At 49.0% G+C, this 13,827-nt stretch overlaps 1 protein-coding gene across 1 annotated transcript in view; it reads right to left on the bottom strand.

Moving 5' to 3' along the window:
- Nucleotides 1-117: 117 nt before the first annotated feature.
- Tvp23a (trans-golgi network vesicle protein 23 homolog A) overlaps nucleotides 118-13,827 on the bottom strand; it is a 33,916-nt gene continuing 20,206 nt past the window's right edge. The window contains exons 3-7 of the mRNA XM_051168479.1: nucleotides 7,466-7,610; nucleotides 5,894-5,983; nucleotides 5,409-5,537; nucleotides 2,415-2,543; nucleotides 118-758 (exon numbers count right to left, since the gene is read on the bottom strand). Of these exons, the coding sequence (XP_051024436.1) occupies nucleotides 699-758; nucleotides 2,415-2,543; nucleotides 5,409-5,537; nucleotides 5,894-5,983; nucleotides 7,466-7,610 (553 nt within the window). The 3' untranslated portion in view covers nucleotides 118-698. The remainder of the gene's footprint in view (nucleotides 759-2,414; nucleotides 2,544-5,408; nucleotides 5,538-5,893; nucleotides 5,984-7,465; nucleotides 7,611-13,827) is intronic.

Raw genomic sequence — 13,827 nt, 5'->3', positions numbered from 1 at the left:
TCCCTTAGGCCTTGCTTTCTGGAATCCAAGAGACTAGCAACCCTCTGGGTCACAGGACTCCCAGGAGCTGTTTCTGCCTCAGGTGATGAGCCTAGGGACAGATAGAGGGAGGTCTCACACAGAGGCCACAGTCCTCCCTCACGTGATGGAGGGAGAACAAACACAGCCTCTGCCCACACTGGTCTCCAGCCCTGTATCATGCTGGGATCCTTGTGAATTCTTTGACTAGGGGCCATCAAAACCCTTAGAAAAGCCTGTAAGCCACCTGTGTGGTGATGGGTACCCTAAAAACATCCGGTAATTCCCTGGGTCCCAGGCAAACCATTTCCTGGCTCTGTGAAAGACAGATGTCACTGTCCTAAGGATCTGGGACCAAGATGTAGAACTGAGAGCTGCTGAGGGAAGTCGTTCTAGATTTCCACACCACTGTGGCATGACTGGAAGGCGGGCAGCCCCTGCCCTGTCCTCCCCTTCTCCTTTACAAGTGTGCTCCTGGGGTGTGCCAGCCCCTGTGAGGCAGATGCAACCTATCTGAAGGTCCATGGGTCCAGGGCAGGCCCTAAGCATTAGGGTCCAGCTTGGACTTGCTCCAGGTCAACTTGGAGGACTGGGCAGAGTCCACCTAACCCTGTGGCACAGCTGGCCAGGAGCTGCATGTCCCACGAGTGCCCAGGCCCTGCCCTGCATCCTTTGCTCACCTAACGCTGGTGGATGTCCAACCCTTCAAGCCTGGGCTTCTGAAAGTCACCTGGGGAAGCCTGCAAGGCAAGAAGAACCATCTCTGTCCCAACGAAGACCAGGCTCGCTGGGTGGACCCATAGCCACGGACAGCATCCATCTGACCACTGCACAGTGACCAAACACTCATCTGTCCCTCCCTTTGATAAATCAAGGCTTTGTCATTCTTTCCTTAATTCTGTGGGTGTGTGTTGTGTAAGGGTGTGTGCATGCGTGTGTGTCTATGCCTGTGTGTTGTTCTGTTTTTCTTTTTTGTAAAATGTGGCTTTTAAAATGGCAGGCAGAAAAGCTGAGCGTGGTGGTAGATGCCTTTAATCCCAGCACTCAGGAGACAGAGGCAGGCAGATCGCTATGAGCTCAAGGCCAGCCTGGTCTACAAAGTGAGTCCAGGACAGCCAAGGCTACACAGAGAGATCCTGTCTCAAAAAAAAAAAAAAAAAAAAAAAAAAAAAAAGAAGAAGAAGAAAGAAAAAGAAAAAACCAGGCAGAGGCTGGAGAGATGCTTTAGTGCGTGTGTATATGTGCAGGCTTGTGCATTCCATGATGCACCTGTCGGGCGTCAGAGGGCAACTTTTGGAGAGGTAGTTCTCTCTTTCCACCATGTTTTTTGAGGTAGAGTCTCTCATTTGTCTGCACTGTGTACCCCCAAGCTGCTTGGCCCATGAGCTTCTGTATCTACCTCTTGTCTTATTGGAGTGCTGTGATTATAGCCACCATATCTGGCTTTTGTGAATTCTTGAGATTGAATTTAGGTCATCAGGCTTACATATCCAGTGCCTTTATCCACTGAGCCATCCCGCTGGCCCATTCTGCAGGTTTTGTTTTAATTATTTAATTTTATGTGTGGGAGTGTTTTGCCTGAATGAATGTATGTATGTGTAATGTGAACCTGGTGCTGGTGGCTGTCAGAAGAGGGTGTCAGATCCCCTGGAACTAGAGTTACAGATAAGATGACTGAGCTGCCTTGTGGGTGCTGGGAGACAAATCTAGGACCTCTGCAAGAGCTGCAAGTGCTCCAAACTGCTGAGCCCCCAATTCTATAGTTTTAAATATCACTTTAAGCAATAGTCAGAAGGTGTCAAGCAGTGCCCTGGTGGGTGCCAGGAGCTAGGAACAAATGGGGAGCTAGTGTCTAAAGGACAGTGCTCCTGTCTAAAGTGAGAAAGTTCTGGAGCTAGACTGTGCGGCATCTGTGCAGTGCTGTCCCTAGAACTAACTGGCCTATTGTGCTTTTTTAAAGTGTTTGTTTATTGAGACAGGGTCTCACTAAATAGCCCTGACTGGACTGGAACTCATGTAGACCAGGCTGGCCTAAAACTCACATCCACTTGCCTTTGCCTCCCGAGTACCAATATTAAAGGTGTGTAGTGTCATGCTCAGTTAGAACTATACATGGGAAGTAGGCAACACAGTAGATTGTACACAGTAAAAAAACAATGGTGAGCTGGCTGGTAGGGAGACTTAGAAAAACAATGGTGAGTTGGCTGGTAGGGAGACTTAGAAAAACAATGGTGAGTTGGCTGGTAGGGAGACTTAGAAAAACAATGGTGAGCTGGCTGGTAGGGAGACTTAGAAAAACAATGGTGAGTTGGCTGGTAGGGAGACTTAGAAAAAAGCAGTTGCCAACAAATGTTCATTCTGAGGACCTGGGAGAAGGAATCCAGGGAGGAACTCACCGTCTGGAACACCGTCTGGGACAGAAAGCTGGCAGCAACTGTGCTGATGTCGCCCTCACCCCCCATCTTACAAAGGATGTAGCCATAGAGGTTCGCAGCTTGGAGGGAAATGCCAGCAATCACAAGAGCCTGCATTGGGTAAAGCAAAGAGAAGCCTGCTGAGGGTACGGACTGAGTGGGGAGGAGTGGCCGTGACTGCTCTGTTCTCAGCGAACACTCATGGACACCGAAGCAACTGAGAGGCTGAGGCCATGGTCCTTCACCCAGATTGAACAAGCCCAAAGCTACAGAGCTGATGCTGGTGGAGGCAGAAGCCAAGCTATGTGGTTTTTGTTTGTTTGTTTCTTTTGAGACAGGGTTTCTCCGTGTAGCCTTGAGATAGCAGAAGAAACAAAATTAGATTTCAGGGTCACCTGGGGAAAAGGTTAAGAAATAGGCCTACAGGAGATAATCTGGCCAGCTGCAGGGACTAACCAGGGCTGCATTCCTTCCTGAGCTAACACGGATGGTCTCTGAAACTATAGCCAAAGGCCATATACCTGGGTGGACCACTGGAACCAGATATGGCCTCGGCATCTATCTCAGGGCCATAAAGTCCCTTGAAGAAACAGACTTAAAAGGTAGGAACACAGCTGTAAGGACATTTGTGCTCACAGCTGCAAAGAAGAGCCCCACCAGAGATAGCGTTGCCTACCGACTGAACCGAAGGGTCCCACCGGAGATAGAGTTGCTAAGAGACCCAGTTTTATGGCCACATTTCCTTCTGTCCACCGGAGATAGGATTAATAAGAAACTAGACACTTCCCTGGACAAAGTAGTGAACAAAGAGAACAAAGAAAGCTAAGCCATGGGCGGTCTTTTCTGTAGCCTGTCACCTTTAGACATGAGACCTCCTTATGTTACTCAACCAATAGGCACTTGCCAGGCTGGAGCTCCCCTGCTTTGGGTCACTGGGAGGGACAGGAACCTATAAATTTACCCTCAGCTCAGAGATTGAGGCTCTTTCTGGATACCACTGTATTTGTGACCGTCAGAGCCTGGCTCGAGTCAAAAAAATTAAAAAGTCTTTGTGTGTATTGCATCAATATTGAGTCCTGGTGGTCTTTTTTTGGGTGGTCTAGCAATCTTAGTACAGTAGTGTTGGTTGGTCTGGACTCTCTTTGTAGACCAGGCCTCGAACTCACAGGGGTTCACCTACCTCTGCCTCCTGAGTGCTGGGTTCACTGTAGTGCTGCTACTGTGTCCTCGCTGAATGGACAGCCCTCCCAAATAAAGTGAGTACTGTCAGCCTTCCTACCCAAGGAAGGCTGTTAAAACAGACACTCCTTCCTGGGGGCTAAAGATGTAGCTCAGTGGTGGAGCACTTGCCCAGCTTGCACAAGGCCCTTGGGTTCCCTCCCCAGCACCCCAGGCACAAAAAATAATTCCATATCAGCATTATTCATCCTTACCCACTAATGAATGACAGAATGTGGTACACCCATACCATAGGACGTTGCTTAGCCATGCAAAGAAAGTGAAGCTGATACCCAGGATAGATCGGATGGACCTGAACATGTGTTAAGTGAAAGAAGCCACTTAGAAAAGAACATCATTGTATGATGCCATTTATGTAACATCCTGGAACAAACTCATGTAGGAAGGTGAGTGCCGGGGGCCAGGGAAAATGGCCCAGAGGGCAATATCTACAGAATATAGATTTTTGTGTGTAGCAGGGGTGAAAATACTAAAATGGGCTAGAGAGCTAGCTCAGCACCTAAAGAACTTGCTGTTCTCACAGAGGACCAAATTTGGTGCCCAACATCTGTCAGCAGCTTACATCTGCCTGTATCTACAGCTCCAGGGGAGCCCACACCCTCTGGCCTCTGAGGGCACCCGCGCTTGCTGCACATACCCCCCCTATACACACACAATTAGTAAAATATTTTCTAAAACAATCCTGAGATTATGATGGTATATAACTAAAAAGAGGACAGAAGCCACAGAATATGGCCCTCAAATGGTGAGTGTATCGTTATGTGGCTGTGGGATTTTTCTGGGCAGAGGTCTGAGTCAGCTCCTCTCTGGAAAAAGTGGGTTTTATCTGTTTTAGCTGAGCATGCATAAGGGGAGCAACGCTCTTCTGTTTCCAGAGAGAAACCCATAAAATCCCATCTGGTGGAAAGGTATTATTATTCCGGGTTAGAGAGATGGCTCAGTGGTTAAGAACTCTGTCTGTTCTTCCAGAGGTCCTGAGTTCAATTCCCAGCGACTACATGGTTGCTCACAACTATCTATAATGGGATCTGGTGCCCTCTTCTGGTATGCATGTGTACATTACAGGCAGAACACTGTGTACATAATAAATAAATAAATAAATCTTTAAAAAAAAAGAAAGAAAGGTGTAATTCTTTTGGCTCCATTTGGACACTTCATAGCTACCCCAGAGGAGGCAGACCCCCAGGGGTGTCCTGGGTATGCCTCCTGTAATTTACATGCCAGGGTTTTAAAACCAGGAGTCCCCAAGTGGGTGTACTCTCTCCCGCCTCTTCTTTTTGTCCTAGTCCCTTGTCCTTGTTCCTTTTATCTTCAAGCTTAGTTTGAACTCTGGTTGGGAGAAGAACACAAGGAAGATAGTCAACAAATAAAAACCTAGTTCTTTGTCTCCCAGCTGTCTTATTTCTGCTAAGTGCACTCAGCTACCTTGTGTCTCAAGTCCAGGGCTTGGACTGGCTCAGAAGGACCCAAAAGCAAGGGTTTACTACCCGCAGAGGATAGCGCAAGAATCTGGCTCTACTGACTGAGAAGGCAAGGGCGGGCGGCCACATTCGTCTCCCTGTGATTCTCAGCCCCCTGTGTGACCGGTTCTCGGGACAAGTTTTCCTTGGCCGGCTTCCGAGAAAGGATCGAGATTCTACATGTGACCACCCATCAAGCTGTCAGAGTGGTCACAGAGTCAGACCACTTCTAGCCCCTGGTTTGTCACAGCAGCAGGAGGGTTAAGGTGCGTCTTACCAGCCATTTTAGTTTCAAGGAGAACAGGGTACTGAAGAAGAACACAATCCAGATGACTGGGCAGATGATGAGACCAAGCCAGAAGATGCGGGCCTCTGCCTCAGTGGCAGCCACGTGGTTTGGAGACACCTGTTAGGGGGACAACCATTGGTTTGCACTGTTGTTTGTTGCTTGGTTTTGGTTTCTCTGTATGGCCCCGGCTGACCTGGAACTCGCTCTGTAGACCAGGCTGGTCTCGAACTCACAGAGATCCACCTGCCTCTGCCTAAGATTAAAGGCATGTGGCACCACCACCCAGCTAGCCATTGTACTTTTACATGCAGTGACTCTTGCTCTCACTTGTTTTACCAAGTACTGTTGCTGTGTGCATTTCACAGAGTTGGGTCTGGCACACACATGTGACATCCCTGGCTGTCCTGGAACTTGGGGAGCCTGTGTAAATGTGGTACAGTGTTCTCATCAGTGTGCCTTGTCTCAGAGCATACCTTTCTGGCTTCAAATATCCAGTGGCTTTTTCCGTCTTCATCTATCTGGTTCCACCATCGAAGACCCACCATGAGTCTTCCAGTTACGTTCTGAGGAGAATGGGCAAAAGGGCCGTGAACACACAAGGAACAAAATGGCTGATTGTTCTTGTAATGATCTTCCTATGTAGCCCAGGGTAGCCTTGAACTCTCAAGCCTCCAGCCTCAGCCTCTTGGGTGGTGAGTAGTAGGTGTGTGCCAACGCACATGTCTAACGTTTGTTGTAACCCCCTACAGAAAGCATTAAGAGAAGGGTGTTGTGCCAGGCGTGGTGGCGCACGCCTTTAATCCCAGCACTCGGGAGGCAGAGGCAGGCGGATCAATGTGAGTTCGAGGCCAGCCTGGTCTACAAAGTGAGTCTAGGACAGCCAAAACTATCACAGAGAAACCTTGTCTCGAAAAAAAAGAGAAGGGTGTTGAGAGGCTGGTAAGATGACAGTGGGTGAAGATGCTTTCTGCTAAGCCTGATGGCCTGAGTTCAATCCCCATGACCCTTGTGATGGGAGGAGAGAGCTGACTTCTGCAAGTTGTCCTCAGATCACATGTGAATTCACACACAAAAAAAGAAAAGGGGAAAAAGATGTTGAGTTGTAATTGTTTCCTGAGTGAGTTTCCTTTAAGCTTATTTTGTTTTGTTTTGCTTTGTTATGTTTTTCTGAGACAGGGTCTGACTTGGTTGGCCCAGAACTTGCTTTGGAGACTAGGCTGGCCTCAAACTCAGAGATCCACTTGCCTCTGCCTACCTACCCTAATCTCCCCACCCTCTGAGTGCTGGTATCAGAGCTGTGTACCACTATGCCAGATCCTACTTACTTTGAAAAGTGAGATTCTAGCCAGGTGTGGTGGCACAGGCCCTGAATTTCAGTCCTCCAGAGCCAGAGGCAGACAGAGTTCTGTGAGTTGGAGTTACGTAGTGAGACACTGTCTCAAAAAGCAAAGACTCTGACCCAAAAGTAAAACACATGTTCACATTGTGTGTGTGTGTGTGTGTGTGTGTGTGTGTGTGTGTGTGAGAGAGAGAGAGAGAGAGAGAGAGAGAGAGAGAGAGAGAGAGAGAGAGAGAGAGAGAGAGAGAGAGAGAGATTATACAAAGTCCAAAGCCGTATGGAGTCACCACTCCCATAGTGCATTTGTGCACCTGTGACAACTAATCCTGGAAGCCACTTACTTGAAGCATTTTTGCCCTCTAATTGTGACATGGGCCTAGCAATCCTTAAAAAAAAAAAAAAAAAAGTTAAACATTTGTTCTGTGTAGGGGGTCAAACTCATGTGCCACAGCACACTCGTGGAGGTCAAAGGACAATTTGTGAGGATTGATTCCCTCCTTGAACGGTGTGGATTCCAAGGATAGAGCTTGGGTCCAAGCTTGACAACAAGCAGCTTCACCTGCTGTCCCATCTTGCTGTCCCTTTGGTGTTCTTTAATAAGTAACCACAATTTAGACCAAAGCACCTCCTTGGTCCCGCATGCATAAGGGACATCACCATACTGGGGAGTAAGGCCCCGTGTCCCCAGAGAGAGAGGGAGCCTTACCTTCACAGACCAGAAGTCAAAGGACAGAAGGAGAAGCACGGTGACAAAGCAGCCCACAAAACTCCTGCTGAACCAGTCACAGCACACGTAGGTGACAATGGCGCTCACTCGGAAGAACAGGTGGAAGAATGTGGCCAGCGGGTGCCTAGAGAGAACCCCCCCCCCCATAGGCGCCCTGACTCAGACCCAAGAGCCAAGTCATTGAACTCGCTTTGGCATCAGCAGTGGGACAGTTTTCCCTGGGTGGTTCAGCTCAGAGCTTGGGCAACCTACTGTGTGCACATGTTAGTATTGCCCAGTGGTACAGTCTCGTGCATCCCAGGCTGGCCTCAAACTTAGTGTGTAGCCAGTGATGGCCCTGAAATTCTGATTCTCCTCACTTTACCTTCCCCGTGCTAGATTAGACATGCTAGGCTACCTCACCTGACCTATACCCCAGCCCCAGAAACGCATTACGACACTATTGTGTTTTCTCCCTCAAAGAACCCAGGACTTTCCCCTCATCTGACTCCAAACATCATCCACTCTCTTTGAAACAAGGTCATCTCTGAAGTGAAGTGAGACTATGATTTCTTGCTTTCCCACCCAGTGGCTACAACAATCAGTTCCCTAAAGGTAAAGTTTGGGTCATTCCACAAGCACAGATGCGCTCACGCGGCAGATCGCTCAGCTCACTGGGCAAGGCATGAGGCACTCCTGGAGGGTGAGATCCAGCTCATGCCAGCTGCCTGGCAGCAAGCGGGAACTAGATGGAGCCGTTTCCTCAGAAGATGCTTCCTGAGCACCGTGCCTTCAGATGCCAGCCCAAGCCATGGGAGGCCCTCAGCCTGCAGCAGCTCCCATCTGGAGTAGACAGCAGTGGCTGCAGGGGACACATGGATGGCAGTAGTGGGTGACACTAAGAGGACATGGCTTGTCTCTGGGGTGTCTCAGTTTCCAAAAAGCACCCAGGTAGAATGAACATAAATAGGATGAAGCAAGAGCCACAGCATCAGCTCTGTGACAAATGGCAATGAGAAAGGCACTTCGGCTTGGGGCGTAGATGGGTGGCAGCTGGGGGTGTTGCTTAGTTGACAAGAGTGGTCATCCAGCCTGCACAAGGCACTGGGTTTGATCCCATCACTTTATAGTGTGGTGGCACACATCTGGAGCCTCAAGGTCACCAACTACATAGGGATGGGGAGGCCGGTCTGGGAGATAGGAAAGATGTTTGTTTGTCTGTTTGTTGGTTTTCTTTTTTTTTTTTTTTTCTTGTTTTGTTTTGTTTTGTTTTTCGAGACAGGGTTTCTCTGTGTAGCCTTGGCTGTCCTGGACTCACTTTGTAGACCAGGCTGGCCTCGAACTCACAGCGATCCACCTGCCTCTGCCTCCCGAGTGCTGGGATTAAAGGCGTGTGTTTGTTGGTTTTCTAAACATCTAATCCTTTTAGTAAAATATCACAGACTATGTTCCTCACTAGCCTGTGGTCTGTCCACATGCCACTTCTGCATTAGTTATAAAACATGGCTTTTTAAAAATGGCAGGCAGGAGCTGGAGAGATGTCTTGGAGATCAAGAGCACTTGCTGCCCCTCCAGAGGACCAGAGTTCTATTCCCAGCACCCATGTCTGCCAGCTCACAACCACCTGCAGCTCCAGCTTGCGAGGTAGGGGATTTAATACCCTTTTCTAGCCCCAAGTGCACAGAGCTCATGTATACATGCACACAAATGCTCTCTCTCTCTCTCTCTCTCTCTCTCTCTCACACACACACACACACACACATACACACACACACACACACAAATACATACACACATATGTGTGCATATATATTAACTTGTCAGGTAGAAGGGAGTGATGAAAAAGACTACAGCGGAGCTGCAGGGGAGGCCTGCTGACCAGTAGGAATGCAGTCAGGGAGAAACAGGAGGCACCTATAAAATCGAGTGGTGCCTGGCCCACAGTGGGATGTGGGTTAAGATTCAAAACAGAATCACATCTTCTACGCTTCATGTTCTGCAAGGAGAAGCTGCTGCATGGGAACGGATGCTTTCCAGAACATTCTCCTTTGCTTTTCAGGTGAAGGCTTATTCTGTGGCCAGGAGGTGTCCCTAGCGGTTCAGATTACACATGATCATGGGTCACTTCAAAAGGTCCTAGAATATTCCAGAAGATAAGACTTGTGGGTCTCATACTCTTTGACCTTGAACCTTGTTAGTGATTTTGAATTCAGCTGAGGCAATACAGTTTTGGCTCTTTGCCCAAGTAATACTAGAGATACACTCATCCCTGGGGCATTTCCAGGGCAAAGTCACATCCAACAGAGCTGGAAAGATGTCTCAGTGGAGTTTCAGTACTGGAATTTAGATCACCAGAGGTCTACAGAAAAGAGTGAGTGTGTGGCATGCTTTCAATCCCAGCCTCAAAAAGCCAAGACAAGATCCCCTGGGAAATCTAGCTGGCCAGATCAGCCATATGGCCAGCCCTGAGTTCAGTGGGAGACCCTGCCTCGGGTAGTGGAGAGTGGCAGAGGACAGCTGACGCCAACCTCAGCTACACACACATATGCCCGTGTACAAACCTGCACACACATTTCCTTGCACACGTGAACACAATACATGTACACATGCAGAAAATGTTTTAGTGGTTGCTGAGAAGAATTCCTGGAACTTAATATATTTGTTGTGTTAAATAGTGTGAATAGTCAGTGAAGGTCACTAGGAAGAGGCTGCAGAGATGACTCGGTGGTTAAGAGCACAGGCTGCTCTTTCAGAGGACCAGCATTTGACTCCCAGTGCCTCACAACCCTGTCACGCCAGCTCCAGGGGGATTCGATGCCCTTTTCTGACCCTTTCTGGTGCTGCATGTATGTGGTGCACAGACATACAAAAGGACAAAACACCTGTACATGTAAAATACATGAAATCTTTTTTTTTAAAAAAAAGTCACTGGGAACACACATGTGTAGAAGTCAGAAGACAATGCTGTGGAATTGGCTCGTTCCTTCCACTATGAGTTCTGGAGTTAAAACTCATGTTGTCAGGCTTGGGTCTTGACTCCTGAGTCCTCTTGCCCTCCCTGCTCCCTTAATTCTTTTTTTTTTTTTTTCCGAGACAGGGTTTCTCTGTGTAGCCTTGGCCATCCTGGACTCACTTTGTAGACCAGGCTGGCCTTGAACTCACAGCGATCCGCCTGCCTCTGCCTTCTGAGTGCTGGGATTAAAGGCGTGCGCCACCACGCCCGGCTGCTCCCTTAATTCTTATGGGAAGGTGTTGTTGTTGTTGTTGTTGTTATTATTATTATTATTATTACTACTACTACTACTCAAATAAGAGCCTGATAGATGCCAACTATGGCTTAAGTTCTGGCTTGTGCAGGCTGCTCTCTCTGGTCCCCCAGCATGCCATTCGGTCTGCATCTGGACTTAGCCAGCTTGTCAGTGCCAGGTGAACACTAAGGTAGCCTGACACTAACTTCTAAGCTTTGAACGCAGTGGCTCAAGGCCTGCACATACACAGGTTGCTCAGGGCAGCAGGCTTCCTGATCCATACCGGGAGAGGCATGTGGCAGGATGGTTCTGCGCTGCCTGGGGGCCAGCCTTCCGGATCCTAATTCTCTTTGTAGCTCCCTTGCCTTTCTGGTGCTGAACAGGTTCTCAAGTGACAGTACTTGCTATGCAAGGTAAGGGCCTGAGTTTGATTGTCTAGAACCCAAGTGAAGTGGGGCGTATAACAGGAATGTCTGAGATTCATAGACCAGGCTGGCCTCGAACTCAGAGATCTGCTTGCCTCTGCCTCCCCGAGTGCTGGGATCACAGGGGTGCGCCACCAGGGCCCAGCTGTCTGGTCATTCTTATGGATAAAGGGCAGGCAGAGACACTGGAATCCCTAGAAGCTCTTGGGCCTGCTTAGGCTGGCCTGTGCGGAGGAAAAACAACATAGAAGATTCTCAAAACAAGATGGGTGCTAAGGATCAACCCCCAAGGTTGCCTTGTGCCCACACATGCACTGTGATGTAGGAACACGCTCATTCACACATGAGTGAACACACGTGCACAGAAAGGCCTCTTTCTTCCTCCATGTGAAACAGGTACAGTGTCTCTTTCTAGGATCCCAAAGAAATGGTATGGTGGTGGCACGCGCAGTTTTCTGAAACACACACTGCTCTGTTATTGGGAACCACTGTTATCCAGCCTGGTGTCACTCAAAGTGGTCCCACCACCAAGGAGCCACAGTGAAAGTCCCCTCAGACCACAACTTTCTCTTTGTTATGATGCATTGGGGGAGGGGGGACATTCTGAGGGATCTCCCTGGACTCCTAATGCCCCCACATCCCCAGGGGTCCCTCCTCTGTCCCACAGATGGTGTTTTCTTTTCGTATCCACCCCTCCCCCACAAGGATCCATCAAGAAGCCTGCTATCTCAAGGGCAAGAGAAGGAAAAGTGCCCTCAGTGAGAAAAAGAGACAACCCCCTGAGAGGGTTTGTTCAAGTTATTCATAAAGCCAGTTTCACAGTTTTAAGCCTGAGAGTGGACACTCACTGTCATCTTCCCTGGGAGTGGGGGGACACGAGGTTGGTTCTCAACCTGCAGTGTGTGTAGGCCTCACTGGAGGTCTTATTAATCTGTGCCTGGTAGAGGAACGCACAGGCTGTGGTACAGCCAGCCCATGGGACGGCAGCCACACCAAGGAAATGTGCTCGGCAGCCACCAGGAGACAGGAGGCGTGTGAAGGACACTCGGCGAAGAGGAATCGGCTGTGTCAGCTGATCACAAAATGACAATGTTCCAGAAGAGACAAAACTACAGAGATGGTGAAAAGGCCACTCTGCCAGAGGCTCTGGGAGGTGACGAGAGGACACAGGTGGCACACAGGGGACTTGGGTCAGCGAAATTCTTCTTTGCAGTACTATAATGGTGACTGGAAGAGAAAAAGAAGACTGGGAGAGGCTGGACTTTGCTTAGGAAGGGATTGGTTCAGCAGCTGTGGCAAGTGTGCCACAGTCATGCGATGGGCATCCTAGGGGACATGAACTCCAGCTTCTGCTGCTTTTTTCTTTTTTGAGTCAGCTTTGTGCATCACTATGTATCCAGGGATAAACTTGATCTTCTGATCCTCCTGTCTCCAGCTCCTGTGTTTTGGGACTGCAGGTCCTACTCGCATTCCCAGATTATGAGGTGCTGGGGATCCAACCCAGGGCTTTGCACACGCTTGGCACGCACAGGGCCAGCTGAGCCATATACCCAGCCCACTTAGTTTTCCTGTAAACCTAAAGCCAGTCTAAAGAATAGGGGCACAAGTTATATAATAAGAGGGTATGGGCACGGGCTGGGTAGGGCTCCGTGTGCACACATACAGAGTAGCGAGTAAACAGGGCTGAGTGGCAGCCTAAGTGGTACTCAAAAGAGCCAAGAAGGTGGTCTGTGCAGAAGGCAACTGAACCATTTTCAGCTTGGCACATGGAGCCCCTTCTAACCAGCTCTAAACAAAGGGTAAGGGATGCCATCCTAAATGCACCAGGGATCTAACAGGGATCTCTAAAACCTGCTCTGGAGTTGTTGAGATAGCTCAGGGGAAGGGGCTTGCTACCAAGCCTGAAGATCCAAGTTTGAGCCCGGGACCCAGGTGGTAGAAGGAGAACCAAGTCTTGCAAGTTGTCTTCTGACCTCCACACATGTGTGAATACTCTGTTACACACACACACACACACACACACACACACACACACACACAGAGAGAGAGAGACGAGGAGACGGACGGGAGAGAGAGAGAGAGAGGAGGAGAGAGAGAAGAGAGGAGAGCGAGAGAGAGAGAGAGAGAGAGAGAGAGAGAGAGAGAGAGAGAGAGAGAGAGAAGAGACAGACAGACAGACAGACAGACAGACAGACAGACAGACAGACAAAGATGGGGGGCTTTTCTTCATTTGTTTACCTTCAAAATTTGCACTCAGGATTTATTCTTAGTTTTCTTTTTGTGTTTGCAGATGTGTGTGCAGGTGCACGAATTGTGTGCACTTCTGTAAAGGTCAGAGGTCAATTTCTTCTTCAATAACTCTACCTCTTTCTTACTATCTTTAAAAAATATTTATTTATAGACAAGGTCTTACTATCTAACCCTGGTTGGCCTGGGATTGGCAGAGCCTCTGCTTCCTGTGTGCTGGGACTACAGGCGTTCACCACCATGCCCAGCCTCTCTCCTTGAACGTAGAATTGGCAGTTTTGGCTGGACTGGCTGCCTAGTGAGTCCTTGGGGTCTGCCTATCTCTGTGCCCCAGCATTGGAGTTATAAGCATATGCCATCATGCCTGCCTTTTCTGTGGGTGCTGGGGCTCAGAACTCAGGTATTCATGCTCGCAGGGCAATCATTTTACCCACTGCGCCAT

The sequence above is a fragment of the Acomys russatus genome, chromosome 25 (assembly GCF_903995435.1).
Source record: "Acomys russatus chromosome 25, mAcoRus1.1, whole genome shotgun sequence".
In the NCBI taxonomy this organism is placed as follows: Eukaryota; Metazoa; Chordata; class Mammalia; order Rodentia; family Muridae; genus Acomys; species Acomys russatus.
This window is presented reverse-complemented; position numbering and strand designations above follow the sequence as displayed.